Genomic DNA, 27,714 nt, shown 5'->3' with positions numbered 1-27,714 from the left:
CGCTCTTTGAGCACTTAGCTGCGGCTGCTTTGAGCGCCATGGATCCTTTGCGAGGACTTAGCCGTGGTGCCCTAGCTGCCATGGATCCTTTGCAAGGACTTACCTGTGATGCCCTAGCCATGGGAGTCCACGGACTTCTGGTTCATTGCTGTACGCGGACTTAGCGTCTTGCACGACTCTATGTCATGACCGCGGCCTCGCCTGACTCCAGGATGACTCAGCGGGATCCTCCCAAGAACCAGGCAGTGTCATCCTCCCATGAACCAGGCCTGGCCCGCGGCTTGTGTCCATGGTTTTGGGACAAGGCCTCGAGGCATTCTTGCGCCAAGTACATATACATACATGCCCACGGGCAATCAATGTTTTATTCAACAAGCGTTATATCTTGAATTGCATCAATAAGGACGGGCTAAATGGGGCTACCTCGTGGAGCTACAACTAGAGACTATTGCCAAATAAAGAAGAACATCAAATAAGGTGTAGACTTGGAACCATTTAAGAGAAATCCAATTAAGAGAAATTTAACGTGTGGTGCTACTTACCACAGCCATTGGGCCGATTTAGCATGCAGGTGTGATCAGATCTCCTGGGTGGGCACGACCTTTGACCGCAACACAGCGGAATGCAAAGGCTCAGAGTCATCTTCGGAGTTGTCAGACAAATCGTCGGTCATATCATCCTTGCCAGCCGCATTGCGGACGGATTCCTCGGCCAACGGCGTGGTTGAAGTGGAGGGGTGGCAATTTCCGGCCGGGGGGCCAACCGCGGGGACTGCGGGGACTTGCGAGACAAAGAGACCGCTGTTGGATGTGCGCTCGCGGCCCAGGGCCTGCGGCAAGGGGCAAGATCCAGGGGTGGCCTTGCTGACTTGGTCCTGCACGCTTGGTGTGGGCACGTTAACTAGGTCCTGATGGCCTGGGCGTTGGGTCACGGCGTCATGAGCAGGCAGAGTGTGGGTGGGGATCAACCATCTGGCCCCCTTCATCGATTGTGATGCCAGCGGGCCGGGAAAGTTGAGCTTGGCTAGGGCAATTGAAGTGGTGTCCAGGAAAAAGTCCCAGCGACTGATGTGATGCAGCTTGATTAACCCCGCGGGAGTGGGTCGTCATCCAATACATTGCACATTTGGAGGAATTCTTCCATCCCTAAAGATCTGCCGGCATCATTCAGTCGCAGATGGGAGCTCGGGGTCGTCATGCTGATCCAAGAACTAGCCAAGGGCGATTGGGGGTTTGGGACCTTGCGAGTGCGTGCAAATCGTGGGGGCGAACGGTCCCGCCCAAAGTTGAGCCGACTCACGGTCTGCGCTATACGTTCTGCGGCCGGGCTGCAAGGCATCTTGCGAGCGGGTGACTGATGGATCCCACTGTCAATATGCAAGGGCTGCATGACCTCAACATTTGAGCTCGCCTCACGGGGGTGACGGGTTGATAGGTTTGATGGCACTGAATGCGTGGTAGATACACCAGCCGGGTACTCGGATTCCAAACTGGTGGTCTCACGATTGTCCGGATAGCCGCTGACGTCAACCAATTCAGTTAAGTCATACCGGAGGGCAGGCACCGCGCTTGTTCCAAGGGACCGCTTGGCAGGTGCCTCTGCACGTGTGAGGGAAGCAGGCTGAGACATCATTTGACCACCAGGGGATGGAATGCCGGACGAAGATTTTGATTCCGAATCAGGGACCCAACGCCCGGGGATGACTCAACCTGTGGACGAGATTTGCACCGGAGTGAACACTAATCCTGCCTTCTTGGTCTTTGGCTCCACGCCAGGATCAGCAGATGCTAAAGGTGGCCCCTTCGTTGGTGACCCCATTTCCCCGGAGGTTCTTGCCTGGCCTAGGGTTTCTGACGCACAGGCGGCCGACAATTTTGAGGGGGAGGCTGCAGACTTGTGCTTGCTTAGGCGCGCGTCTTGTTTCATGGCCAGCTTGGCGAGAGTGAACACGGGACACTTGTCTTTCAAGAATTTGGGGATGTCGGGCGGGTTGTCCTGGTCGACACCGGGTATCTTATGAAGCATACAGCAACTCCACTTGGTGAGTGCGTCACGAGTCACGCGGATTGAGGAGCCTGGGTTCTTGGGGTCCTTGATTCTCATCGACTCAGTGTTAGCCCCAATATACTTCCCAGTGATGTACACATGTAGATCAGCTGCGATCCGGATGCGCTTTTGCTCATCCACATCAGCCAGCGGCTGTCGGGGGAGGGAAGGTGAAACCTGTCAGTATGGCCCATCCCAGCCCGTGAGGCTCCAAATCACACAAGATGCTTACATTTACCGCCACGCGCGCCTGGGAGCGCTCCAGGGCCAATTGTGTGTCATCAGGGCCGTAACTCATCGCGAGAGCGTCCTGCTGGGCCCTTGCCTGAATAGACAGACACATGAGCCACCCACCCCTGCAGAGGAGAGAAATAGGGAACGGTGCAGAACTCACCGCCAATTCCACCTTGGCCTTTTTCTGCGGGTCCTGCACACACACCTTGATAGTGAGTTGGGCGGTGGGGTTGGCCAACGCTTGCTCAACGAACTCAGCCAATTGGCCCGCAGACGAGACAAATACATCCTTTCCCTTTGCAAAGATCTCGTTTTTTGGGATGATGAATTGCCACTTGAGTAGCTTCTGCTCCTCCATCCGGTGGAGATGGGCCCCCAGGAGCGGGACAATCTTGTCGAGGCCGTCGATGCAGTCGTCAATGATTTTGGGCCATGTCATGTGCTGCGGGATGGTCTTCAACACCGCCTTGTTCTTGCTGATCACTCGCTCCCAAGCTTTTGCGCTGGCCGCGGTCGTGTTCCGCGGATTCACTTGGGCAATCTGGCCTGCCGTGGACAACTGGTAGACATTGTGATCGAGGTGGATGATCCGGGGCGCAGGCGGGCGCCTGGAGTCCGATAGTGGAGCCGCAGCAGCCACGCGGGTTGGCTTGTGGCGAGTCGTTCTGGGAATGGGAGCCATGCTTGCGGGATCATCTCGGTGGGGGTTTGATTGTTCGTAAAACAATTTGCAGCCTTTGGCCTGCAGTTCTGTGGGCTGACTGGGTCCGAGGTACAACTCCTCTGGCTTGCCATGGCCATTGGCGAATGGAAGCGGATCCAGGCGGCTTGTGAGGGTAAAAAACTGGTTGGTTACTTTATTATTGGTGGACTGAGGGTTGGGAAGCCAAAAAAAAACAATCAGCTGCTCAAATCTTTGGGTTCCAAACATTCGGGACATACCATTATGTAGGTGGACACGGCCTGTTGGGTGACAAGGTGGATGATGCTGGTACCTGAATCAACACTGGAGGGGCAGGGGAATCAACCAAATCAGTCATCTGGGTTATCGGACTGCTAGGCAGAGGGGGAGGATTGGATTGAAGGGAAGGGAGAGGGGGGAGAGGGGCTCACCGATGGGGTATAGGGGTTTTTCTGCGGTGGGCGTTCCGGATGGGCTGGCGGGCGGGAGGTTCCGGCTGGGGGGGGGGGGCAAAAAAACAAAGGGATCAGCGCTGCGGGTGATCGGACTGCTAGAAAGGGCGGGACTCACTTGCCTTGGACGGTTTTGTTGAGTGGCTGGGGTTCTGGGTGGGATGGCTGGCTGGTTTGCGGTTCCGGCGGCTGGGTTGTGGGTGGGTCCGGATGAGCAGGGGGGGGGGGGGGGGGGGGGGGAGCTGGGTCAGGGGGCATTTTCAATGGGGAAGGGGGTAGGGGGTATGGGAGAGATGGAGAGAGGGAAGACGTGCAAAGATAAGAAGTTTTGGAAGGATACAGGGTGGGTGGCTGAAATGAAGAATTTTGTTGGTCGGATTTTCAGGCTGCCGGACCCGCAAGCTTTTCGGGTTTGGCTATAGAACCTATGTAAAGACCTGAATATAGAAAATAATGAAAAAATTGGAATGGGAAGACTCAACATGACAGCTAGTCTCTACATAGCTTTTGCACAACACCACCAAAGTGCCAAAATTTGGGCCGTCAGTTTGACCAACCCCTCTCAGCCAACGTTGACTAGAAAAAAGCAGCCCTCCTGTCACCGTCAAACTGACGATCAAATTTTTGGCCCGCCTGCCAGGGTGCTCTTGGGCAAACCGCGGTCAAAACTTTGGGCCTGCCAACCAAAGCGGCAGCTCAAAATCAACCCCAAGCCCGGTTACAAATGCAGGGGCAGGGCCTTTTGTCCACTTTTTAACTTCAAACATCCGCCGATTAGCCTGCCAATTCTCTAGCAACCTCTTTTTTTGTTCTTTGGAAACCCTCAGGTCACTCAAATGGCACTTGCAACGAAGATTGGGGGCCACCAGGGCTCTTTTTTTGTATTTTATTGCATTTGTTGTTGTTTTATCTATACCTTTTTCAGCGCATTTTTTTGGGGGGTTTTGTGGACAAGAAACAATCATGCAGGAGAAAGAGATGCAAGAGAAGAGGGAAGGGGGTGAACGCAATACTAACCCGCTTTTAGTGACTGGTTTGTTAGAGGAAGAGAGATTTTGCTGATCATGTTATAACTGATGGGCTAACCCATAGGTAATAGTCCGATTGGCAGTCACTTCTGTAGCAAAGCGGCTGGCATAGGAATTGAGTATTCTATTGTTAAATGAAGATAAATGAAGAAGGTTGCACAGGCCACATACCTTTTGTATTTCAAATCTTAAGCAAGACCGCGGGCTGCTGACATTTTTAGCTCTTTCCTTTTTTCCACGGACTGGTTGGAAATCCACATCAAATCATAAGCGTCTTCCGGGAGGTTGCAAGGAGTCACTTTCAATCCTCCCAGCGGAGCACTAGCACCCAAGCTCAGCCGCTGGCCAGGCTTTCGACCAGCTCTTTTGGGCATATCATTCCAAAGTTTTTGAGTGTAGCTGTCAATCCGTTCAACCAGTGCCGTATAGACTTTACTCCGCCAAACAGGAGCATGTTGTATTCTTGTGTCACTGTTCTTATCCGATATAGATTCATTGGAAGAACAAAGCCGATCATCCTCAAAGAGAGGGCTAAATTCGCTGAGCTCTGGAAACGACCTGGTTGTATTATAGCGTCTGCGAGCCAACTAATAGAGCAGAAGATCAACTGAAACGAACTGCCTACAGAAAAAAAAAAGGGGGGGGAGTCTTACGGTTACACGTCAGGAGGATCGTCGGTCTTGTTACTCATCTTCTTCTCGCATAATTTTTGCCATGGCTCGTCCGGCTTTGGAATCACTTGGGTCGTTGGGACCGTCCGCAGGTTGACGCCCCTTTCCCTTTGCACGTTTGAAATCCTTCATCATCTCCCCAATACAGTAATCAATATTAAATTTGATGAGAGTTTCCACTCTCTTAGGACCAACTTCCTCCAAGTTGAAGCCGGAGCGGAAACAATTGGCATAATCCTTTGCCGCAAATGCTTCGTAAAATGTATCAACACAGAAGGCAGCCGTCCGGCAATTCCACTCCTGCGCCTTAGGGCTTTTGAGAGAAATAGACAGCCCCACAAATGGGAGTCCGTATTGCCTAATACGTTGAAGACAGTATTCCAAAAATCCTGAGCCCATCACTTCACCTTCATCCCAAGTCACCAACACTTTACTCGCTTTGATGAGGCAAGGAGCAGAGACAGCCACAACAGGAAAGCCATCACCCAAGTCGGGAAGATTTTGTAGCTGTTCTTCTGTTGGTGAGGGGGGGAAGGCCTTCTTGAACCTTTTAAGATTCATGAGAATTCACATATGTTGCTGGATTGCATTGGACTTGAATAGAACGTGAAAGTTAGCTCCAATCCAACTTATTACTGCTTGTTACAGCTTCTGATTACTTTACTTACCAAAGAAATGTCATCAGCCTTTTTTGTAGATTCCATGCTTTCCCTTTGCATCCGCAAACTCTCTCTCCTGTTCCTAGGAGCAGCCTCCCTCTGGTTTTTGCGCCTCCACTTTTTTTTTCTTGATGGATTTGTTTGGCAAGAGGTTGATGGATGGTTTTGAGGAGACGGAGAATCATTGTCTGTATGGTCTGAGCCCATATCTGACTCGCTATGACTTCCAACCCTACGTCGAGAATTGAATCCACCTGCAATACATTCTTCAACATGTTCCATACGCCTTCCTGACTTGTTTCCTTCATTTTCCTCTTCTTCAAAAAGTCCGTGATAGTACTTAAGAAATTCTTTGCCTTCCAAACCTTCAGGATCTTCTTGAATAACATCCAGTCAGCTGTGTTCAGTTCTTTCAGGTTGGAGGCCAAATGAGCTGGGTTGATCAACATCAATTGAATCCAATCGATCAAACTCAATAGAATCAAATTGATTGAGTGAAAATTGGTCGGAGGCTTTAGATTTTGCTTCTGCCAATGAGTTGGGATGGTTTTGGAGGGAATGGGTAGGGCAAGTTGAAGCTAGGCAAGTATTTTCCTTTCCTAGAAATGATTTTGAAAGCTCAACAACTTTGTTTTTCATGTAGACCATGTCATGAGTCACCGCCTGGAGCTCTGGATACTCGGACTTCTTGGCAAGCTCATCTCGAAAGGCGGTCAGACTGTCTTCCAGGTTGGCTTGTTGGTTTTGTAGGGTTTTGACTTCATTGAGGAGAGAGGCAATGCTAGAATTTGTCTCAGAGAGGTTGATATCGTTTCTTTGGCCCGCCGTTGCCATAACTGATATCTTGTTACTAACCTAAAAAATGTAAAAAATCAGCAAGCTGTTCAGTGTGGCTGCAAATTTGACTCACTTTTTCAAAGTTGGCACTGATTTTTTCCTTTTCAATCTCCAGGTATTCGGCACATATCTTTTTCTGTTTGGGGTAACTTTCAGTCAGCTTAAGAAACAAAAGAATTGAATAAAATTTATTTGTAAACATTACCATGTGTTTGATCATGTTATTGCTCTCTGCTTGGTGAACCCCAACGACAATTGCATCTAAATCCTGGGAATTGCACAGAATTATGCGGACTAATAAAGAGGGTTACTGAATGGGAAAATACCAAAAAAGAAAACTTACCATTGGCTGGTTAGTATTTTGGCTCCGGGAAATGATCTCGTTATCTTGTCTGAGCGATTCTATGGCAGAGTTTACCTGAGAAAGTGTGGCTTTGTTTCTGTCATCAGCCTTCTCCAGGCCTGACAACCTCCCTTTGATCTGGGGCATGAAAAAGCATCAGAACAATCATGAATTATATTTCTACAAAATTAAAGTCTACTGACCTGCGTTTTGGCACCTGCTATAGAGTGCAGGTCACGTCTCATCTTGAGAATTTCGCCAGAGACCTGTTTGGAATTTTGGATGAGAGGCTGCAATCCTCTTTTCTGAACTCCAAGAACCATCTTTTTCAGCAATTCAACTTGGTTGGCAAAGTCGGTTTGTTGCAATTCCAAAGGTTCTTCAAAATTATTTTTCTAGTTGGGACGTTTTTTGATCAGATTGAATAAATCACAGAAACATAGGCTGAATTATATACCATGATACGGATAAGGCTCTTGGTTTCAGCTGTGTGAGCACGCAAAACAGTTACATCCTAAAAAAAATCTGGAATCACTACAAGTTGATCAAGTTATGAGATACAAAAAATGGGTAACTTGCCATTGATTGGTTTTCAGAAATTGAATTAACAAGCTGAAGTTGATTTTTTTCCCTGGACAACTCAGCAAATTTAATCTCAAGAGTTGCAAGCCTGTTGCCAAGTTTGTTTTGAATCTGGGAAATGTGTTCAATCTGTCACCCCATAGACAATCAGCTGAAAAAAAAGAGGGAAATACTAGGCATGCAATTCTGACTTGTGCTCCTGTGTTCATTTCAATTTTGTGCCTTTGTTTGAAAAGCTCGCTATTCGTAGTTTGCTCCAATTTGTCCCGGAGTTCTAGATTTTGGTTTGAAACCCATTGTCTTAGCGATTCGCCGGTGGAATTTATGTTTTGGTGCTGAGTTTCAAGGAAGTCTCACATTTTGTTAGCTTTGGAACTAACTATATGAAATCTTAAAATTGATTGGATGGATTATTTACAAGTTCAACCAGGCTAACAGCCTTGGGTTGCTGGGTAGAAATACCAGTTTCTGAATCGTCAACCTCCTATAGAAGTGATTAGTAATAATTTTGTAAATTGTTCTTCAAATGAGATACTTTCAAATTCTACACCCTTACCATTAGTTGTTCATTTCTTATGGCGAGTTTTCCACTCCCACTTGACAACCCCAAAATATTTTCCTCAATGCTTGTCATCTTATCAAAAATACTGTTTTGGTCCTCTTTGGTTGATTTGAAATCTTGAATGAGACACTTGATGCGTGCCTGTTGTTTCAAAAGATTTGCCTGGAATGATTTTTCAATATGAAGTACTTGTTTTGAAAGCTTTGAAATGAACCAGAAGGTTGGAATTAATTTCACAGATATTTTGCTAGCCAATACCATATATTTCTGCATACCTGGTTTCCTATGTCTTTCATCTGATTTAATTCCTGTTGTTGCATCAAAATCTCCTTGCAATTTTCAGATTTAGCTTCCTTGTTTCCTTGTATGATGTCCCCCATTGATTGGACACTCTTTTGCAAAGCCTCCATCTGGGTTTTTGACATGCTGCTTTTGCATCGATCAATCTCAAGAGAAGGTATGGCTATTTGTCTGTTGTTCTGAAGCTGACGATTTGAATAAACATTAGTAAATAGTAACTGATAGAACCAGTGAGTGACATTCTGAATTATCTCACCTCAGCTTACACAACCTCGGAGATTTTTTGGAGTTTTGATTCAAGCTTGGAAAACTTGGTCCCCCTATCTCTCAAAGGTTCCATCTAGATTTAATTTGCCACCCGTAACACAGAATGGGTCAGTAAGTTAAATTTTGAGTAGGAATACTCAGGCAAACATTTGGCAAAATTTCCACGTCAAGCCCGGTCTTCATCTACAGCAAATACAAAACCACGCAACAGTGAGAACGTGCGCAGAAGGCGCAGAAGGCAATTTGAATATCCTTAAGCTCACCACCATCATATTTTCTCCCAACTGAGAGACCTTTGCAATCAGATCGCCTAACACTGGATCCTAATTTTAACAAAAATAAGTTGTTAACTTTGCCAAACGGAAGAGCAACCTGTTGACTAACATTGAGGGAACCTTGACCCGTAATTCTGCTATTGAACTGAAGATTCAGTCCACACCCTGACAGTCCATATATAATAGTATTTGAGTGGTGACTCAGAGTAGCAATTTTTCTTCTGATTCAGCAACCTTTAACCGCAAATCTCCCACAACTTGGGCCTAATATGTATGAAATTTGTGGTAAAAGGTCAAATCTCCAAGCAAGAAAAAATTCCAAAAACATGAGGTTTACAACAAACATGAGAGGAGGCATCTGCTTCCAGTCTGGTATTTATCTGAAGCACACTCATTTCTACGCTTTTTGGTAAAGTTTGAAAAGAAAAAAAACATTGAGTTAAGGACTTTGAGAGCTATACCAGATTTGTGATCCGCCTACCTCAAGCTCATCTACTCGATTTTGTAGCTGAGAATCATGCGCATCCCGCAGGCTAGGCTGTAGAAAAATAAGAAAAAAAAACAGCACATAGTCAATTCTTCTGACTGAATACTTCTCGGGAGGATTTGAATACACTTACTTTAGGTTTTGGGCGGGGAGGCATCTTTTTTTAAATCTGTTCAGTCAAAATAAAACCGGGGCATCAAATCCATATGAGGTTAATTCACTTGACGGAAGCTGAGTCTGGAGAGGATGCGCAAAATGTAGAGAAGTTAGTGAGACTGGAACCTGGAAGCACCAGTGAAAGAGAGGTGATGTGTACGGATCAAAGAGCTGGGATTTACATCAAATAAACTTTTATGTACTTACCTGCAATCTTCCGCGCAAGCCACAATGCAGCTGGACACCACCGCTCAAATGCCTCTACAACAGGTTGGTGCGCGGGGGCACCAACCTGTCTGCGCTAAGTTTGAAAGAGAGCATATAGCTGGTGGGGGATTGGTTGCTCCCCGTTGGCCTGATCCTTCACCATCGGATGGCTTGGCTAAAGCTCACCTGGCCGACTCATCCCTGCTTTGACCAGCTTGCCCACACATACCATGTATGAAAATGTTAGATATGGCATTTGGGTACCTGATACCCGGTACATGACCCACGACGCCTGCAGGTGCCGGGTGCGGGTGAGGGTATTCAGTTCCTGGGTAAAAAAAACAGGTACCCACAGCCTGGTGGGCAATTGGTATTAGAAAGTATATCCATTACCGGCAGGAATTTTTCCCGGTCATCAATACACTCTTTGACCAGGAGGGATTCCTCCTGGTCATAAATATACACGTTGACCAGGAGGGATTACTACTGGTCATCAAAATACTTGCTGACCAAGAGGGATTTCCCCCGGTCATTGATATACTTGTTTACCCAGAAATATTCAACCCGGTCATTGATATACTTGTTGACCAGGAGCTCCCGGTCAGCGAGTGTATTGATGACCTTTGCGGGAGGAATCCTTTGCGGTTGGTGGTCAGAGGACCGGACTCCTCCTGGTCGGCGGTTAGCAAGTAGATCAACGACTGGGAGGAGTCCATCCCAATTGGCAAGTACATTGATACCCGCAAGGAATTCCTCCCGGTCAGCGATTATAACAAAGTGGGAGGAATTATTGCTCACCGGAATTCCTCCCAGGAATTGTTGACCTGCAGGAATCAGAGCCCCGGGGGGCTTACCGTGGGGGCGGAAGCGTCCTATTCAACCGCCTGCCTCCCTGCACCCAGGTACTTGATAACTAGTTTCCTTATCCTTTTGGATTTCACTCATGGGAATTATTTCCTTTCTTCTCTTATAGTATACTTCTGCATAATCAAATTAAACCACAAAATTTCATTAGTCTTTTTTAAAAAATCAAAATCTAGGATAAATACATATCCTCCCCGTGAAACGCGTGAAAATTGAGCCTATTTTTTACAAAAGGGGCCATCTCTTTCCATGTTAGCTGAGTTGGTTTCACCACTGTGTCTGATGGGTTGGCCACAGCCCACCTGGCCCACTCATCCCTTCTTTGACCAGAGTGGGCAGAGGCTGGCTGGGAATGTTGTGAGCCCAACCAGCATCACACACATTTTGTGAGCCCAAACAGCATCACACAAATGTTGTGAGCCCAACCAGAATCACAGAGCAGGCAATTCTCTGAGCCCACCCTCTGCACCAAAGCAGCCTCCAAAAAAACCTGACCCATCACCTAATTTATTAGCATTTGAAATTGTTGACTATTTTGGGGAATTTAACCCAGTTGGCAATCACATTGGTCCAGGCTATCCCCGCTTCAACAAACCTCACGCTTGATTTCAGGTTTAGGCTTGCTAAATTTAGCTAGCCTGAAACTGACATTCAAACTCAGGCTGAGTCAAATCATTGAATTTTACAAGGAAAATTTGAAGCGAGCAGTGTACTGTGCAAAATCTACCTTGTAAAAATTAATAAAAACAGCTACCAGGTTGCAATTAACAAGTTGTTCAGGAAAGCTTACAAGGTGTTTTGATCACTTTTTTTTGGAAAATACACTTCCCCCAACTGGACTTGGTACATTATGCACTCCTGATAACATTGTTGAGGGTTCAAGAGGAAGAAGAGAATTAACTCCACTAAAAACAACTTGGACCAATTGTTATGTGGTGATTGATGCCTCCCAGGAATAGAGGACAGGATTTTTGTGGCAAACGGAAGTGGGGCTTTCAGACAAAAATTTAAAAAATACACATTGTAAATTATTCACAACAACTTGTTAACTTGAACCTGGGAAGCATTGTTATTGTTTTTACAATGTCTATTTTTGTCTATTTTGCATGGTTTACTAAAACCACCTTGAAAAGTAAAATCTCCATGCACACCTTGTTAATTTCAACCTGGATTTCAACCTGGTAACCATTTTTATTAATTTTTACAAGGTAGATTTTGCACAGGTCAGTACACTGCTCACTCCAAATCTTCCTTGTAAAATTCAAGTTTCTCCCAAAAGTATGCAATTTCACAGGATACTTTTTTCACAAGGAACCCTTTGATGATGACAAAGGGGCCATTTTTATTCAAGGGGATTAATGTTGGAGTACCACTGGACTTTCAATACATGTTACTGAATGTCACCTGAGACCTATTCACATCATTTTTTTCATGGTGGTTGTACTTAAGGAAAACTTGAGGTAGAATTTTACAAGGTTGCTTTTGCATCACAAGTTGGTCATTTAGAAAATACATTGTAAAACTAGACATACCCCCCCCCCCCCCCCCCCCCCTCAATGTTGATTTTTAACTTTTACAAATAATTTTTTTACAGGGCCTTGCACTTTGTAAAATTCATCCACCCCCTTAAAAAGTGGGTTTCATCTTGGGAAACCCTGGAAAACACCCCAGAATTGTGTCTTTTCTTGGGAAATACCCGTCAAACAGGCAAACCTGCTCACAATGGGGCTTTCCTTGGCCGCTCAAATTGACACTTTTTTCAGGGAATCCCCGGCAATCCTGTGACCCCAGCTGAATTTTGTACCTGGTTTCAGATCCAGATAAATCCAACCGGATTCCTGATATCACCAGGGTGAGGGAGCGGGATAGGTGATATCTGGCTCTGGGGTAGAGGATCAGAACCTTACTCTTAACAGTGCTACAACTCCCTGTTTTGCACACCACCAAGCAGCAAAGACTCAAGAGTCTCAGCAGCAGCTTTTTCCACCCTGGTAAAACTGTGGTTTGTCTTGTTTTCATTATCTGAGCACAATGTTGAGGGGCAAATCTGAACTCAATTTTTATTTCCTCTTACTTCAGCCAATTACTTGGTTCTTGATTGATACCCTGTTGGGAAAACCATCAACATGTGCATTGAATTGGTGCAGCAATCAGGCATTTCAGAAAGTGCCAATGTGGAACTTCACACACTTGCTTTCTCTTGCTCCCAACCCAATCAGCTCATACTCTGGCTTCTAAGTTTTGATGAGACATCTCCCTATGTATTCATTTTTTTCAATTTTGAAGACAGAAAATTTAATATGGAACAATTCAACATTAAAAACAAAATAACAACGCTCAAATTCAATTAAATCTTGCGCCCCCGCTTCCCAAAATGAGCAAAAAACGGGTCAATTCCTTTTTCAAGAAAGTGTGAATTTATTGAGAATTGATCAAAAATGAAAGAAAGCCTAAATTCAAAGGTTACTCAGTATGAAGATCATTCATAGAGAAGAACGGTAAAATTACTGACATGTTTGCTCAAATCAACCATCAGAAGAGCCTTTCTACCAATACCAAAACATTTTTCAGGTAAGCACCATGTCGCCGCATGACCAATGATTTCATCCATCTCTATGTAATCCTTCTTTGACTTTGAATCATATACAATATGTGTTCGAGTATAGGGGCATTTTTTGAAGTCGTGTTTTGTTTGATCATAAGCTGAGAGGCTTTTGAATCGATCAACCTCAAACCAAAGGTGGACTTTACTGGGTTCATTTTTCTTTCTCAAGAAGCACAATGTGAATATCTGAGTTATCTGACCGCAGACGTTTTGGGTTCTACCATCAGTATTTGAAAATCAATAAAAGATGGTGCTATTACCAATGTGCTGGTCGGAGGTTGTGTAGGTTACGTGGCCAAATGTGATCGATCTTTGTTGATGTACTAGTCGTGGGATCAAAACGGTATCATCGTTCTTTTTCCAGTTTTTTTAGACGCTGGTGGACAAGTTGACTTGGCCAGAATATCTCTGCTTGAAGCTATTTACAAGTTTCTCGTGGGTTTTCAAGTCCAATGTTTTGAGTTTTTTGGGATTATCATTCAGCTTTGAATCGTCCATAAGTTTTGTGTTTGCAGATTTTGTGAACTGCCTGGTGCTTTTGCTCAATGTGAGAAATTTCAACAGAGATTTAGAAGCTTTGGGTGGAAGATTTTGACATAAGGAAGGCAAAATATTGCGCAGATTTTGTCCAGTCACCCATTGTCTCAGTAAAGTAAAATCGCGTGTATCTATGATCCCAGAAAAAGCATCTAGCCCTCAGTTTTGTGAGCCATAAATGTTGGAAATAGATGAATTGCTTACCTATGTGATTGTTTGTCGGTATTGAAGCCAGCAAGCCATTCAATTGTTCAAATGACCATGCTGTCCACTGTGGAGCCGGTCCAAACTGAGAAATACAATTGGGTAGATGGAGAGCCAAATGATGGTTTGGTTTGGTTGTGAAGGATGGGAAGATATCTAAAAGCCCTTGGCAATAGGCCCTGAGATGAAAGCGCAAGGCATCAATGTTGTTGTTGGTAACCTCTAAGCTCCGCACAATATTTGTGATGCTGCTGAGATGAAGTAAATTCTCAAGTAATCTAATCCGGAAGATGCTATTGGAGTTGTTTACTTCAGAGAGAAGACGGATAACAGTGGGGATCATAATTATCTCAAAAAGTATTACCCACTCATCCGCCTTGAGTTTCCCTCCCTTTGCACTACCAACTGTTGACGGCACGTGCCCTATCCAACTTGGAAGCTGAAAATAGTTGTTAACCTCGCAAAGGATTTGTAGTTTTTTTTGCGTGCCAAAAAACCGTGCTCCGAGCGGATTCAGCATGGTAGGAATATCATTTTCAGCCGTCACCACAGGATCCTGATTGCTCTCACTTTCTGTTTCTAATATGCTTTGAGTAGAGCCTTCTGAGGAACAGGAATCCGAATCAGAAGGAGATGTTGGGATACTCAGATCCAGGTCCTGGAATGCTTTCAGGAGCTCTTTGAGTTCTTCTGAAATTGCAACTTCAGGATCTTCGGTAACATCATCATCAGGAAAATCTTCTTTGCAATCATCTTTGGAATCACTCTCATGATTGGATTCGGAGGTTGGAGATTTTTGTCCAAAGTGCTTGGTATTTGTTCGATTGGATGCCTTCTTGCCTGAAATTTTCAGTCCAAAAAGTTCTTTACCATGATTGCTGAGTAAACCAAGGAATACATTGTGCATTGGTTCAACAACCGCATTTGAAAGAGGATTGAAGTAAGGTAATTCATAAAGTACCAAATAGCGGACACCGTAAGTTGCAAAAATTTCTTTTTGCTCAGTGATGGTGGTAGCATTCTTCCAGTTGATTGCTTGCTTCCGGAGCACACGGGCTTTTCTTCAATGTATCTGATCTAAATCCACAATTTTAAGAGTTCTCTTGCTGACTTGACATAAACAACACAGATTCTTGTGCGAGCTATGCCCGGCCATACCCAAAACCTTACAAATAGCGGGAAGATTGCAAACTATAGGCCCGAGCATTACTTTTATGATACGGCCTTCCATTGGATAATTTGGTGTGCTATTAAACTTAACGCCGTTCCAGAGTTCTTTCAGTTCTTCGATTAAAGGTTTTAACACGTGATTGATCTGATCAACAGTGGGTTCAGAGGGCCCCGGTATCAAGCCCGCCAAGAAAATATTTTCATGAGATGCTCGAAGGTGAGCCAGTAAATTTTGACAGATCAACGCCACTGTTCCTAGTAATATATGCTTTCCAGCAGACTTGTTCCTCAAGGGGTTAAACCAATTGACATTCAAGGAAAAAACTAAATTTCCGGAGAAGCTTGTAAGTTTTTTACCCTCTGAGGTTTTCAGGGTTTTCCAAATATTTGAATCCCAGATGTCACTCAAACAGGAAGCCTTGGGAGTATGTGAAAGGGACTCTTCCAAGAGATCTTCAATTCCAGGTCTTGCTAAGAAACGTGCAAGCCACTTGGTAAATGGTTGAGCAGAAAAAAATCGACAGGCTGCCGGAGAACCATTTGAGATTGCAGAATCTGTCTTATACAGAGGCTTGAGACATTTTGCGCTTCGTCGGGTTGCTTGAGCAGTGCACTTGTGCGGAGGGGTCTTCATCGGGTAAAGGTAGAAGCACCGAGGGCAAGAGACTGTTCTTTTAATTTCCGGAGCGAGACGCAAATCACTGATGAGTATTCGGATATTGACAGGTATATATAGCTGGGTTGGGCAAATCAGCAAATTTGATAGAAGGTTTTTCAGGCAAGCAAGGGTTTTGTCTGCTCCCTCAGCGCTCAAATTAAGGAACCGGTATTGACACACAGCCAGAAGAACCGCGGACAGGCAGTCTGGATGTATAACTTTTGTATAATAGTCATACTGTGCCACTGAAAACGTTTCTGAAAGTAGAATTCCTTATTTTTCAGATACAATTTACCAAAGGCCCGGCAAGAGTCTGGAAAATTCCAACTACGTACCACATTCAACAGTTCTTCCCTTCCACTGTGCAATTTTGGGATCCGGAATTGGAACTGCTTCAGGTTTGGATGACTGTTGAACCACCTCTGACACTTTGATTCCAGATTCACAGACAAGTCTAGACGCGCTAGCCAAAGGACAGGCCATTTTTCTGAGATGATTGGGCTGTTCACGTCTAGTTTGATTAAGGGGGTGAGAGTGGGAATTAGATAGATTTGTGGTGGTGTTCAGGTGTTCTTTATAAGTTGTTGATTTTTTGTTCCATTCACGGCCCACAACTGTTTCACCCTGGGTGTTGACGTGTTGATATTTAGAACACTCCTTGCACCCGCATAGTATCCAGAAGGGTGGTGCCATAATTGATTGGTTTTGAAAAAATAAGGAAGCAAGACAATTGAAGAAATGGAGACAAACTAGGAAGCGCGACTCAGTGTACTAGAACACTGTCTATTTATCATCAACATAGAAAAACACAGCAACTGCATAGCACCGCAGACTTCGGAAGCCTGTTTTTTTCTTTAGCATAAAAGCTGAACTTCTGAAGCCCTGTGCATCCTGAGGAGACTTAATTTTTGGCACTCAGTTTCATCTTGCTAATTCTTCTCCTATTCTTTGCCCAAAGACAGTTATACTCGGAAATCAGACTGCGCAAAGTCAGGGACATAAAACCCCTTTATGTGACCGCCCAGGGTGGCTTTTCATACATACATACGTGTAAAGAATGTTTCAACTTCAGAGCCTCAGCCTGATTTTTCTTTTACATACACCTTATTCTTGCTCAACGCGCTTCAGCAGCTCAGTCAAGAATCTTGGGTTCAAGTTAACTGTCAAGTCCTCAAGTCAGGTTTGGGTGCAAGTGTGTTCCTCTTACTGTGCTTGAGGAACTCAGGAACACATACATGTGTGAGCTTAAGTACTCAGTTAGCTTTCTTTTTTATTTAAAAATAAATCAAGACATCATGTGTGAGCTTAAGTACTCAGCTAGCTGAATGCAGGAAAGTACCCTACACTACCGTTCCCTTGTTGCTCTGCTCCATCAAAGGTTACGAAAGATCAAAAATTAGTCTCACATCAAACTTTGTATTCCGCCGTAATAGCTAGTCCTAGGAATTGAGAGAAATCAAGAGCCACCTCACTATAACGCTGCTGTCCGCTTTTGCGTTTTCCTCAACAACATGTCATCAAGTCTCACTCCTCATCTACATGACCACACACCCAAAAATACTCGTGCCGCTTCTTGTAAACGATCTGCAGAACACTTGGAGATTCAAACCGATCAAACCAAGAACCCTCAGAAACTTTACCAGCCCTGTAAATCACGCAGACTGGAATTTATGGTCAGTACCCTTTGATCACATTATTCAAATAGCTTGCTAATGTATGTTTATCTGTGGGTCAGAAATACCGAATCAGAATAAATCTCAAGGCATATGAATACCTTTCTCAAAGATCAGCACAGGTGTATCATCATTTCACCAGCGGCAATCTATCCATGGCCGCCACTAGTTATGAAGACTTCCTGGGCCGTCGTCCTTGGTGGAGGCGTTGGGTCAAGGAAGATGGGGAATTGGTAATAATCCAGTCAATTTTCAATCTTACAAAATGTTATCTTGGCTTGGGCCAGTTTTCCAAGGCTCACATTACCGTGCAAGAACTGTGGGATACAAAGAATAGTGGAGCTATCCAATTGACTCATTCAATATTTACAAAACTTGCTGTCCTTTACTCTGAAGTAAAGAAAAATCTCAAAAGCAGCGAAGGGGTGACAAATGATTTAGGCATATTTTGCTCCAGTGTAAGTGCATTTAAATTTCCGGTTGATCGTGATTTTGCTCAATCATAACCCTCTTTCTTTTTGGTTTGAGAAATTGAAGGGGCCTGGATTAATAGGACTCAAACAAAGTTTGAGGAGTGTACAGAGACGTAGTCAGATATTGAGTAGCAGCGGGAACCACGAGGCGGCCATGGGGCTTATCTACAAAGGCCTGCAATTGATTCCTTCAGGTCCCTACAAGATCAACAAAAACTTGAAAGAACTTCTTGTTGAACTTTATCTCAGTCTTGCCAAAAGCTACGTGGCATTAGGGCGGCATACAGAGGCGTTGTCAACGGTTGATCAGGTCTGGAATCCAACCAATACATTGGCAATAACGTTTAGCCACAGATCCTTCAAACACATAGCAAATCTTCACTGGACGCTCAAAAAAATACTGTCCTGCACGTTTCCCCAGTAGAATTGTTTCACTTCTTTTTCTTTCTTGGTTTTGCATTTTGGTTCAAATCACAAAAATAATTAAAATTTGATTATAGAAATGTACAAGCTTAACCACCTCTCTGAAGGAGGCACTTATGGTCTCCTCAATGTTCCTTCTTGTTTCCTACCACCATCTCGTGAGGGTTTGGATGTCAACCTGTTGCATGTTGGACATGCGGCAGTTTTTGTTGACTGCCCAACACCCTTCCTGCAAACTTCAGCACCACATACATATCAAAACATATTATGTACAGCTGGTTTATAATTGGCATTGGTTTCAGCCACTCTTGGAACCACTTTTGCAATCTGTATTTAACCAGAAATTATAACTGCACTTCAAAACAATTGGAAAGATTTTTGGGGTCTTCAAAAATTGACTCAAAACATTAATTTTCCCATTCCCAAAAGGACCAGACACCCGGAAGACCAACTTTTGACATCCAGCACAGTTCCGCGGGACCGCGAATTGGCCTGTGGAATATTTGGGATCCAGAAGATTAATTTTGACACTTTGTGTGGGATTCAGAACATTAATTGACCCAAACATCCCCCCCTCCAAAAAAGACAAAAAAGCCTTCTTTATCCTGCAAGAGTTGGCATCTAAGCTGGGGTTATTGGCTTGGCTGGATGTTTCTGGACCGTACCGGTTGTTGGACTGGGGTGCCCAAAGGGCACCAAAACACTACAGCCTACAGAAAAACCCTCTGAAGGGCACATGGTGAGATACATGGCATTAGCAGGAAAGGGATGTGCTACCGTGGGCCTGAAAAACTACCAAACCTTAGAATGGGTGCCCCAAATTCCACAAAAAATTTCAGTGTGCAAATTAGATTACTCTGTCCCCAAATGGTTAGCTGCTAGGCAGTAAGCCACCAACCCTCCAGCACAACTCATGGTTCCTCCAGCACAATTAATAGTGCCTTCAGCACAGTAAATAATGCCTCAGGGACAGCAAATAACGCCTCAGGAACAGTTGATATGGCCTTGGTTAATAGTAGCTCCGGCACAATTAATAGTGCCTCTGGTAGAGCTAATAGTGCCTGCTGCAGACCTAATAGAGCCTCAGGCATGGTTAAAAAAGCCTCTGGTACAGGTAATAGTACCTGCCTCTGGCACATCTAATAGCGCCTGCCTCTGGCAGTAGTCAATTTTTCAAGATCCTATCTTCAAGCAGTCTTCAGAAGTGCTGTGTGCCTCTTCAGGAGTGCTGTGGCACTCTTTGGGAGTGCTGTGGCACTCTTTGGGAGTGCTGTGGCACTCTTTGGGAGTGCTGTGGCACTCTTTGGGAGTGCTGTGGCACTCTTTGGGAGTGCTGTGGCACTCTTTGGGCGTGCTGCGGCACTCTTCAGGAGTGCTATGGCACTCTTCAGGAGTGCTATGGCACTCTTCAGGAGTGCTATGGCACTCTTCAGGAGTGCTATGGCACTCTTGAGGAGTGCTATGGCACTCTTCAGGAGTGCTATGGCACTCTTCAGGAGTGCTATGGCACTCTTCAGGAGTGCTATGGCACTCTTCAGGAGTGCTATGGCACTCTTCAGGAGTGAGTGCTATGGCACTCTTCAGGAGTGCTATGGCACTCTTCAGGAGTGCTGTGGCACTCTTCAGGAGTGCTATGGCACTCTTCAGGAGTGCTATGGCACTCTTCAGGAGTGCTATGGCACTCTTCAGGAGTGCTATGGCACTCTTCAGGAGTGCTATGGCACTCTTCAGGAGTGAGTGCTATGGCACTCTTCAGGAGTGCTATGGCACTCTTCAGGAGTGCTATGGCACTCTTCAGGAGTGCTGTGGCACTCTTCAGGAGTGCTATGGCACTCTTCAGGAGTGCTATGGCACTCTTCAGGAGTGAGTGCTATGGCACTCTTCAGGAGTGCTATGGCACTCTTCAGGAGTGCTATGGCACTCTGCAGGAGTGCTATGGCACTCTGCAGGAGTGCTATGGCACTCTGCAGGAGTGCTATGGCACTCTGCAGGAGTGCTATGGCACTCTGCAGGAGTGCTATGGCACTCTGCAGGAGTGCTATGGCACTCTTCAGGAGTGCTATGGCACTCTTCAGGAGTGCTATGGCACTCTTCAGGAGTGCTATGGCACTCTTCAGGAGTGCTATGGCACTCTCCAGGAGTGAGTGCTATGGCACTCTTCAGGAGTGCTATGGCACTCTTCAGGAGTGCTATGGCACTCTTCAGGAGTGCTATGGCACTCTTCAGGAGTGCTATGGCACTCTTCAGGAGTGAGTGCTATGGCACTCTTCAGGAGTGCTATGGCACTCTTCAGGAGTGCTATGGCACTCTGCAGGAGTGCTATGGCACTCTGCAGGAGTGCTATGGCACTCTTCAGGAGTGCTATGGCACTCTTCAGGAGTGCTATGGCACTCTTCAGGAGTGCTATGGCACTCTTCAGGAGTGCTATGGCACTCTTCAGGAGTGCTATGGCACTCTTCAGGAGTGCTATGGCACTCTTCAGGAGTGCTATGGCACTCTTCAGGAGTGCTATGGCACTCTTCAGGAGTGAGTGCTATGGCACTCTTCAGGAGTGCTATGGCACTCTTCAGGAGTGCTATGGCACTCTTCAGGAGTGCTATGGCACTCTTCAGGAGTGCTATGGCACTCTGCAGGAGTGCTATGGCACTCTGCAGGAGTGCTATGGCACTCTGCAGGAGTGCTATGGCACTCTGCAGGAGTGCTATGGCACTCTTCAGGAGTGCTATGGCACTCTTCAGGAGTGCTATGGCACTCTTCAGGAGTGCTATGGCACTCTTCAGGAGTGCTATGGCACTCTTCAGGAGTGCTATGGCACTCTTCAGGAGTGAGTGCTATGGCACTCTTCAGGAGTGCTATGGCACTCTTCAGGAGTGCTATGGCACTCTTCAGGAGTGCTATGGCACTCTTCAGGAGTGAGTGCTATGGCACTCTTCAGGAGTGCTATGGCACTCTTCAGGAGTGCTATGGCACTCTTCAGGAGTGCTATGGCACTCTTCAGGAGTGCTATGGCACTCTTCAGGAGTGCTATGGCACTCTTCAGGAGTGCTATGGCACTCTTCAGGAGTGCTATGGCACTCTTCAGGAGTGCTATGGCACTCTTCAGGAGTGCTGCGGTACTCTTCAGGAGTGCAAAGTACTAATTGTTTATAATTGGGGTCTCAGTCAATTTGACTGAAAATCCCAGCAACATTATCTTTGATTTCAGCCTGGTGACCGGTACTTTTCCCAAAAATTTGGATCTTCCAGATCCTTCCTCCATCACCAGAACCCTTTTCCTTGACCAGGATTGATGGCCCCCAATCCAGCTCCCCCTCCCCGCCCCACCAGACAAAATCCAACTCAGCCGGTGTGGAAGCATCCATGAAACCTCCCCCAGTCCGTAAGAACAATAATGAGAAGGCATGAATCCCCCCTCCTCCTTCAACGTAAAGAACAAGAGAAACTGTAAGAAGGTAAAGCAAAAAAAAAAACTGTGGGGACCTCCCACGCATCCTCCACCCTCCTCACATGCACATCTCCGCCAAGCTCCTCTCTCATAAATCCTGCCCCCTCCACCGCTTGGCCTTTCAACACCGTCAAACTCCTCCCCCTTAATGTATACATAGCTTCCACGCCCCTGCCTAGTATGTCTTGTCAGGTGACATCTGCCGCTGCATAAAAATTTTGCCTGAAGGACGTTGGGAGGAGCAAAATTCCAGAAGGTCTGGTTGTCCCCAACGGCTGCCAGGCCAAGAATTCCACCCTGACATTGGGCTTCAAGCTGGGATTGCCCAGAGGTCAGCCGCGGGGCCTGGGACTCGCAGGCCGGCATGGTTGGATTAGGTATGCCTTCCCTTCGTGTCTGGAGGAACAGCCGACAGGTGGTCGGGCAGGGTCAGGCCCACCTGAAGGGCGGTTCAATGGCATTTCAGGACGGCCCTAACCTATCAAAGTCCCTCCCAATGGGGGATGTCGGAGTTTGGAGTTTGTGTGGTGGTTATACGGGGGTGACTCATTTGGGTGGAGCTTAAGTTTGGCTGGTGGCAAAGCCACCCCTCCCACAGGGAGGGACTTACAGGCTATCACACCATTTGGGTGGGAGACCATCCACCAAAAAGCAATGTAAACTCACCCTTTGAATTTTGTAGCCTGTAGTTTCAAAGCTACCCCTCCCATTATTGGAACTTAAGCTGCTTTATACCTTGGTGATTTTTTGAGCTCATCGTATCATCATCACATTTTCCAAGTTTTTTTCAATAAATTTCTGAAAAGCTCACCCAGACTCAAGACGGCGGTCTTCTCAGGCGGTGCCTGGGCCCGCAGGTCTGTGCGGGTCAAGTTTTTCTTTCTCTTATTTCAGCTTTGCTTTTCTGTTCTACTTTCTCCTCTGAAAATCTGAGCTGACAGGAAGAAAGATGAGGTGCAGGTGCATCTGTCGATGCTCGGGACCTCATATGTGGCTTGCACAACAAGCAAGCTACAGGGTCTTGAAGTTGAACCAGGCTTTTGGCCAATGCTCTCAGGCAAGCACCCCGACATAAGTCGTAAGTCCCTCCCTGCAGTTGGCGTCACTCTGCTCCCTATTTAGCCCCGCAGAGGAGGGACTTTGTCAAGTTAGAGGACGGCCTGACCCAAATCTGACGGATGGGTCCGCCCGCCGCGCGACTCACTTTGTAAAGTGGCGCAGAGTGGCCGAGCTTAACTAAGCCTCGTCTCTGAAGGAGAGGCTCAGGACTAAAGTCCCAATCTCTGCCTGAGGCTGAGAGACATATACACAGAAAATCATGTTTTTTGTGTTTACATCTCTTTTACAGATTTTCCTCAGCTTGAAATCCAAAGCCCCTATACCATGTTGTAGCCCTGATTCTCAGCTTTCTTGTACATATTTTTTCAAGTAAATTTGTCACAAACTCACTGCTCAGCAGCCATTCCTGTGAGGGGCTGTCTTGATCAATGCGATGAAGGCATTGGATCATCCAAAGGTCAAGGTCAGACACGGGTTTGTTCAGTATTGACTTAACCCTGACATGTCTCATTGAATACAGAATTCCCAAAGAAGTTATTGACACATGATGCCAAACTGTATTTTCATGTGTATATGTAGGCCCGGTAGGCTATCCGGGGAACATTGGACCGGATATAGGCTCTTGGGTGGATTTTTTACATCCAATTTTTTTCGCAAGGGATGGGGGTAGCTGTTATTTTCAAAACATCACAATCTGTAGAAACAAATTCTGGATCTAAAGGTGCCAGAGGCTGTGAGGAAATCGGAGGTGTACCAGGTGATACATGGGTTCAAAAGGAATTTTGGACAATTGGCTGGGCAGCCTCAAGCCAAATCTGAGACATTGGGCACAATTCCCTCCTTCAGAGGTCGCTGCGCTCCCCCAAGGAGGGACTTGTGTTAAGTTCGCAGAGTGGCGCAGTGGTGTAGTCTGTCCCGCGTCCCCTGCTTACACACCTGGCCCTCAAACTCCGCGCCACCACACTGGTCCCTAGCCGGCAGCCAGAAGACCACCTGTCCAAAAAAATCAGACAGGTGAGCAGAACCACTGTTATTTTGATTGATTGATCAAATAGCTTCATCCCGTCCTGACATCTCCTTTCTACCTCCCCCTCTACCTTCCCAGCTGTCCATTTGGAAACCCACCTGCCCAGAATAAAACAAAACAGCTGAGCCTCTGATTTTTGGGCACAAGCAACCCAATTCCATTTCTGACCGTTCTCAAATTTTTCCTTTACAACTGACTCATCTGTCTGTTCCTTCACCCCTCCTGGCATCCAAACCATACAGTGGGTCATCTAATGTTTTTGGCACTGCATTTTTCATTGCAGAAGCTCAGGAAACGGACCCAAAGTCATGAAATTGGCTGAAGAGGTGTAAAATAAGTTCCCAAGAATGATTATGACAGAAAAAAAAAGAAAAAGAAAAATATGAAAAGTGTGAAAATTTTCCAATTTTGTGCAAAGCTCTCAGAATCTTTATTATTGCTCAAACCAAGGAGAAAAAATTACAGAGGACAGTATGACATGTGAAAGGAATGATAAAAAATGAAATAAACTGAGACCATTTTCACTTTTTTTTTTGGGTGAATGAGGTATCCACCCATTTGAAATAGAAGTTGGCACCTGCAGGCCAAATCAACACCAATTTGACCAGATTTATTTGATCCAACAAAAATCATTGAAAATGGTCTCAGTTTTTTCATTTTTTATCATTCCTTTCACATACAATATGTGCTCTGTAATTTTCTCTCCTTGGTTTGAGCAATAATAAAGATTCTGAGAAATTTGCACAGAATTGGAAAATTTTCACACTTTTTATATTTTTCTTTTTCTTTTTTTTTCTGTCATAATCATTCTTGGGAACTTATTTTACACCCCTCCAGCCAATCCCATGACTTTGGGTCTGTTGCCTGAACTTCTGCAATGAAAAATGCAGTGCCAAAAACATTAGATGACCCACTGTACTTAAATTCAATTTGTACCTCTCCGACTCCACGCAATCCAAAAAAACAATTGAATTTCTGGTGCATCATTCTAACCCCCAACCATATGAAGCTAGTTTTTCTGATGGTATTGTTTATTTATTGGGTCTCTCCCCTCTTACCATGCAAAACAAGGCTACACTCAAACAATTTTCTCTAACCCTCCGTGTTGAACTTGATCCGTTGCTGTTTGCAAATGTCCATTGCAAGCCACAGGAGTGGTACCCTGGCCCAAGTCAGGCTCCGGACTTGCAGGCAGAGTCAAAGGATCCAGGTCCCCCGCCTATTACTGACCACATTGAGCAGGCGCCCAAGACTGACAATGCTCCTGGCATTCCTGCCGCCATTGAGCCTTCTCAGGAGGTATAGTCTTGTTCAAATCGGGTGTAAAACCCGTGGTAAGTAGCACTCCACGCGCATGTTTTCAATTCCCTCTCCACTGGCTTGTATTTCTTTCATTCTTGCTTGGTTTGATACCCTAGTAATGAAACAATCCCAATGTACCCCCAAGGCCCCAAAGCGGGAATCAAGTTGAATGCTCAATGCCGCGAATTCATGCAGCTTACATGTCATTTGGACCAGTAAGCAAAATCAACTTCACAGGACTTGACAAAAATTTGGAGAGTACAATTTTGGGTGTGATGTCTGACTTGCACTTAGCCAAACACCACAGGCCTACAGTGGAAAATGTGGGGACTTGTGCAGGAACTCCACCCTTCCGGGCCATAAAGATCCAATTTTTGCCCAGTTGGCCCAGGCGGGCCAACAAGGAAAAACCTCATGTGCAGTCGGCACTTGCGGGAAAGTGAGACACAATGGTATATTTATTTCTGGCAAATCCAATAAGCTAGATGAACAGCCAAAAAAAAAAACTGATTATTATCCAAAAAAAAAGCTAATTATTATTGTCTGCGCGCGTGGCAGTGAGGGTTTGAGCCCGTCTCAACTGGGACTTGATAACGGAAAATACATTTTCAATCCGGTTGATGTCGGGCCAGTAGTTGGAGAGTTACATCAGCTAGACTGGAGTTATATCAGCTAGACTTCCGTGGCGTCACAAATATCCACAACCCACCCGTCATGGTGGATATTTGCATTTTCGCTCACCAAAGAGCTGTTGCGGACGAGGAAAGGGTTCATCTTGGGGATCTAGGGGTATAGTCAGCTAAATTATTTGGGTGCATGTAACACCAGGAAAATAAAATAGTCAGTTGATGACAAGTGACATCACACCAGCTCCAGCCAGTTACCCACCGTCTATCCAATATCTATCCACTATCTACCCCAATCTCCCAACAATCTCCTCACATTCCAAAATTTACCAAGGAGGTCCTATTCAGTTTTTGATGAGCTCAAATGATCCTCAGTTCTATCCAGCTGATACTCAGCTTTGGTACCCAGCTCATACTCAGCTTTTTTGCCCAGCTCATACTCAGCTTTTTTGCCCAGCTCATACTCAGCTTTTTTGCCCAGAACATACTCAGCTTTTTCACACAGCTTGCTCTCAGAATTGGAATAAAGCCTTTTGACCAGTCCTTGCCCAGGTGATGCTCAGCTTTGTACTAGTACTTGCGCAGCTGATGCTCAGCTTTTTACCAGTCCTTGCTCAGCATTTTCCTAGTCCTGTCCCAGTTGATGCTCAGCTTTGACCCATTCCTGGGCCAGCTGGCCAGCTGATGCCCAGCTTGCTGAGTATCAGCTGAGCCAGACCAGGGAAAAAGATGGGAATCAGCTTGGACTGGACCAGAGCTGAAAATCAGCTAGGCTAGGGCCAAAGCTGAGCATCAGCTGAGCCATGGCCAAGGCTGAGCATCAGCTGTGCCAGGGCCAAAGATGAGCATCAGGTGGCTGGTTCCAAAGCTGAGCATCAGCTGGGCGAGGGAAAAAACTGAGCATCAGCTGAGCCAGGGTAAAAGCTGAGCATCAGCTGGGCCAGGGCCAAAGCTGAGCATAATCTGTTTTTTTCACATTGAGTGCTTTGATCCTGACACCTTTCATGTGAGCCCTAGATGTGCTGGTGGAGAGGAGCAGCATTGGAGTAGTGTTGGAGCTGAAAACAAAGCTGTGTCATGTCACTTGCCATCAAGTGACTACTTTTTTTTCCTGGTGTAAGAGGTGCCGGAAAAGAAACTTGCCAGTAGATGTTCAAATGTCCAGAAAAAACTTTGATCCCACTCTTTCCTTGAGATACGCCAGCCTCATCTCATGCAGGGGGGTTTTCAGGTTGGTCCGGGAGTCCAAGTTGGCATCCAAGTCTTGGTCTGGATTCAGCGTTGCTCGGTCATGGCTTGGATGTGGCTCTGGATCTTGTCAACAAACATACAAGGCTGGCTTGGCTTCCAATGCAGTCAAAATAAACTCGGCCTCCTCACAGGTGAACACCAAGGGGCGGGATATACCGCCGGATCTCTGACTACATCCCTGGTTTGTCGGTATAGGTCATTCCAGTGGGCAAGTGAGTTGGGTGAGTCGTTATGGTCAATTTTTTCATTGATCTCGGCGAGCGACATCCCCCGCAGGCTTATTTTGACAACGATTGCCTTGACTTTTTGGGTGGACTTCACTAGTACCAAGGATTGATTACTACTTCAGACACACTGCGGTTAGCTGGCCAGGAAATATAATTGATCAGCCGGAGGGATGGAGACTTGCCTCTCTGGTTTTTTGTGGGTAGGTGGGTTTCCGGATCAATGGCTAGACCAGGTGAGTTAGAAAGGAAAAATTTGAGAACGGTCAGAAATGGAATCGGGTCGGTCGTGCTAAAAAATCAGAGCCTCACCAGTTTTTTTTTCTTCCTGGCGGGTGGGTCTCCAAATGGACTACTGGTAGGGTGGAGGAGGAGCCGTGAAGGG

At 45.8% G+C, this 27,714-nt stretch overlaps 5 protein-coding genes across 5 annotated transcripts; 1 reads left to right on the top strand and 4 right to left on the bottom strand.

Annotated features, from left to right (window-relative positions):
• Positions 1–577: 577 nt before the first annotated feature.
• On the bottom strand, positions 578–1,629 carry PtA15_10A262 (uncharacterized protein; the record flags this gene model as incomplete). Its single annotated transcript, XM_053160421.1, has 2 exons — positions 578–915; positions 1,425–1,629. 2 exons carry the CDS (start codon positions 1,627–1,629, stop codon positions 578–580), a joined length of 543 nt encoding a protein of 180 aa, XP_053024397.1.
• A 3,496-nt stretch (positions 1,630–5,125) lies between these two features.
• On the bottom strand, positions 5,126–5,674 carry PtA15_10A261 (uncharacterized protein; the record flags this gene model as incomplete). Its single annotated transcript, XM_053160420.1, has 1 exon — positions 5,126–5,674. The coding sequence occupies one exon, from the start codon at positions 5,672–5,674 to the stop codon at positions 5,126–5,128; it is 549 nt and encodes a 182-aa protein (XP_053024396.1).
• A 491-nt stretch (positions 5,675–6,165) lies between these two features.
• Positions 6,166–7,197, bottom strand: PtA15_10A260 (uncharacterized protein; the record flags this gene model as incomplete). Its single annotated transcript, XM_053160419.1, has 5 exons — positions 6,166–6,627; positions 6,683–6,745; positions 6,815–6,877; positions 6,953–7,090; positions 7,156–7,197. The coding sequence occupies 5 exons, from the start codon at positions 7,195–7,197 to the stop codon at positions 6,166–6,168; spliced, it is 768 nt and encodes a 255-aa protein (XP_053024395.1).
• A 7,199-nt stretch (positions 7,198–14,396) lies between these two features.
• PtA15_10A259 (uncharacterized protein) lies at positions 14,397–14,905 on the bottom strand (the record flags this gene model as incomplete). Its single annotated transcript, XM_053160417.1, has 2 exons — positions 14,397–14,421; positions 14,496–14,905. The coding sequence occupies 2 exons, from the start codon at positions 14,903–14,905 to the stop codon at positions 14,397–14,399; spliced, it is 435 nt and encodes a 144-aa protein (XP_053024394.1).
• A 5,530-nt stretch (positions 14,906–20,435) lies between these two features.
• Positions 20,436–21,223, top strand: PtA15_10A258 (uncharacterized protein; the record flags this gene model as incomplete). The annotated part of the gene is made up of 2 exons (XM_053160416.1): positions 20,436–20,644; positions 20,668–21,223. 2 exons carry the CDS (start codon positions 20,436–20,438, stop codon positions 21,221–21,223), a joined length of 765 nt encoding a protein of 254 aa, XP_053024393.1.
• Positions 21,224–27,714: the final 6,491 nt, after the last annotated feature.

Source organism: Puccinia triticina, chromosome 10A, assembly GCF_026914185.1.
Source record: "Puccinia triticina chromosome 10A, complete sequence".
Lineage (NCBI taxonomy): Eukaryota > Fungi > Basidiomycota > Pucciniomycetes > Pucciniales > Pucciniaceae > Puccinia > Puccinia triticina.
This window is presented reverse-complemented; position numbering and strand designations above follow the sequence as displayed.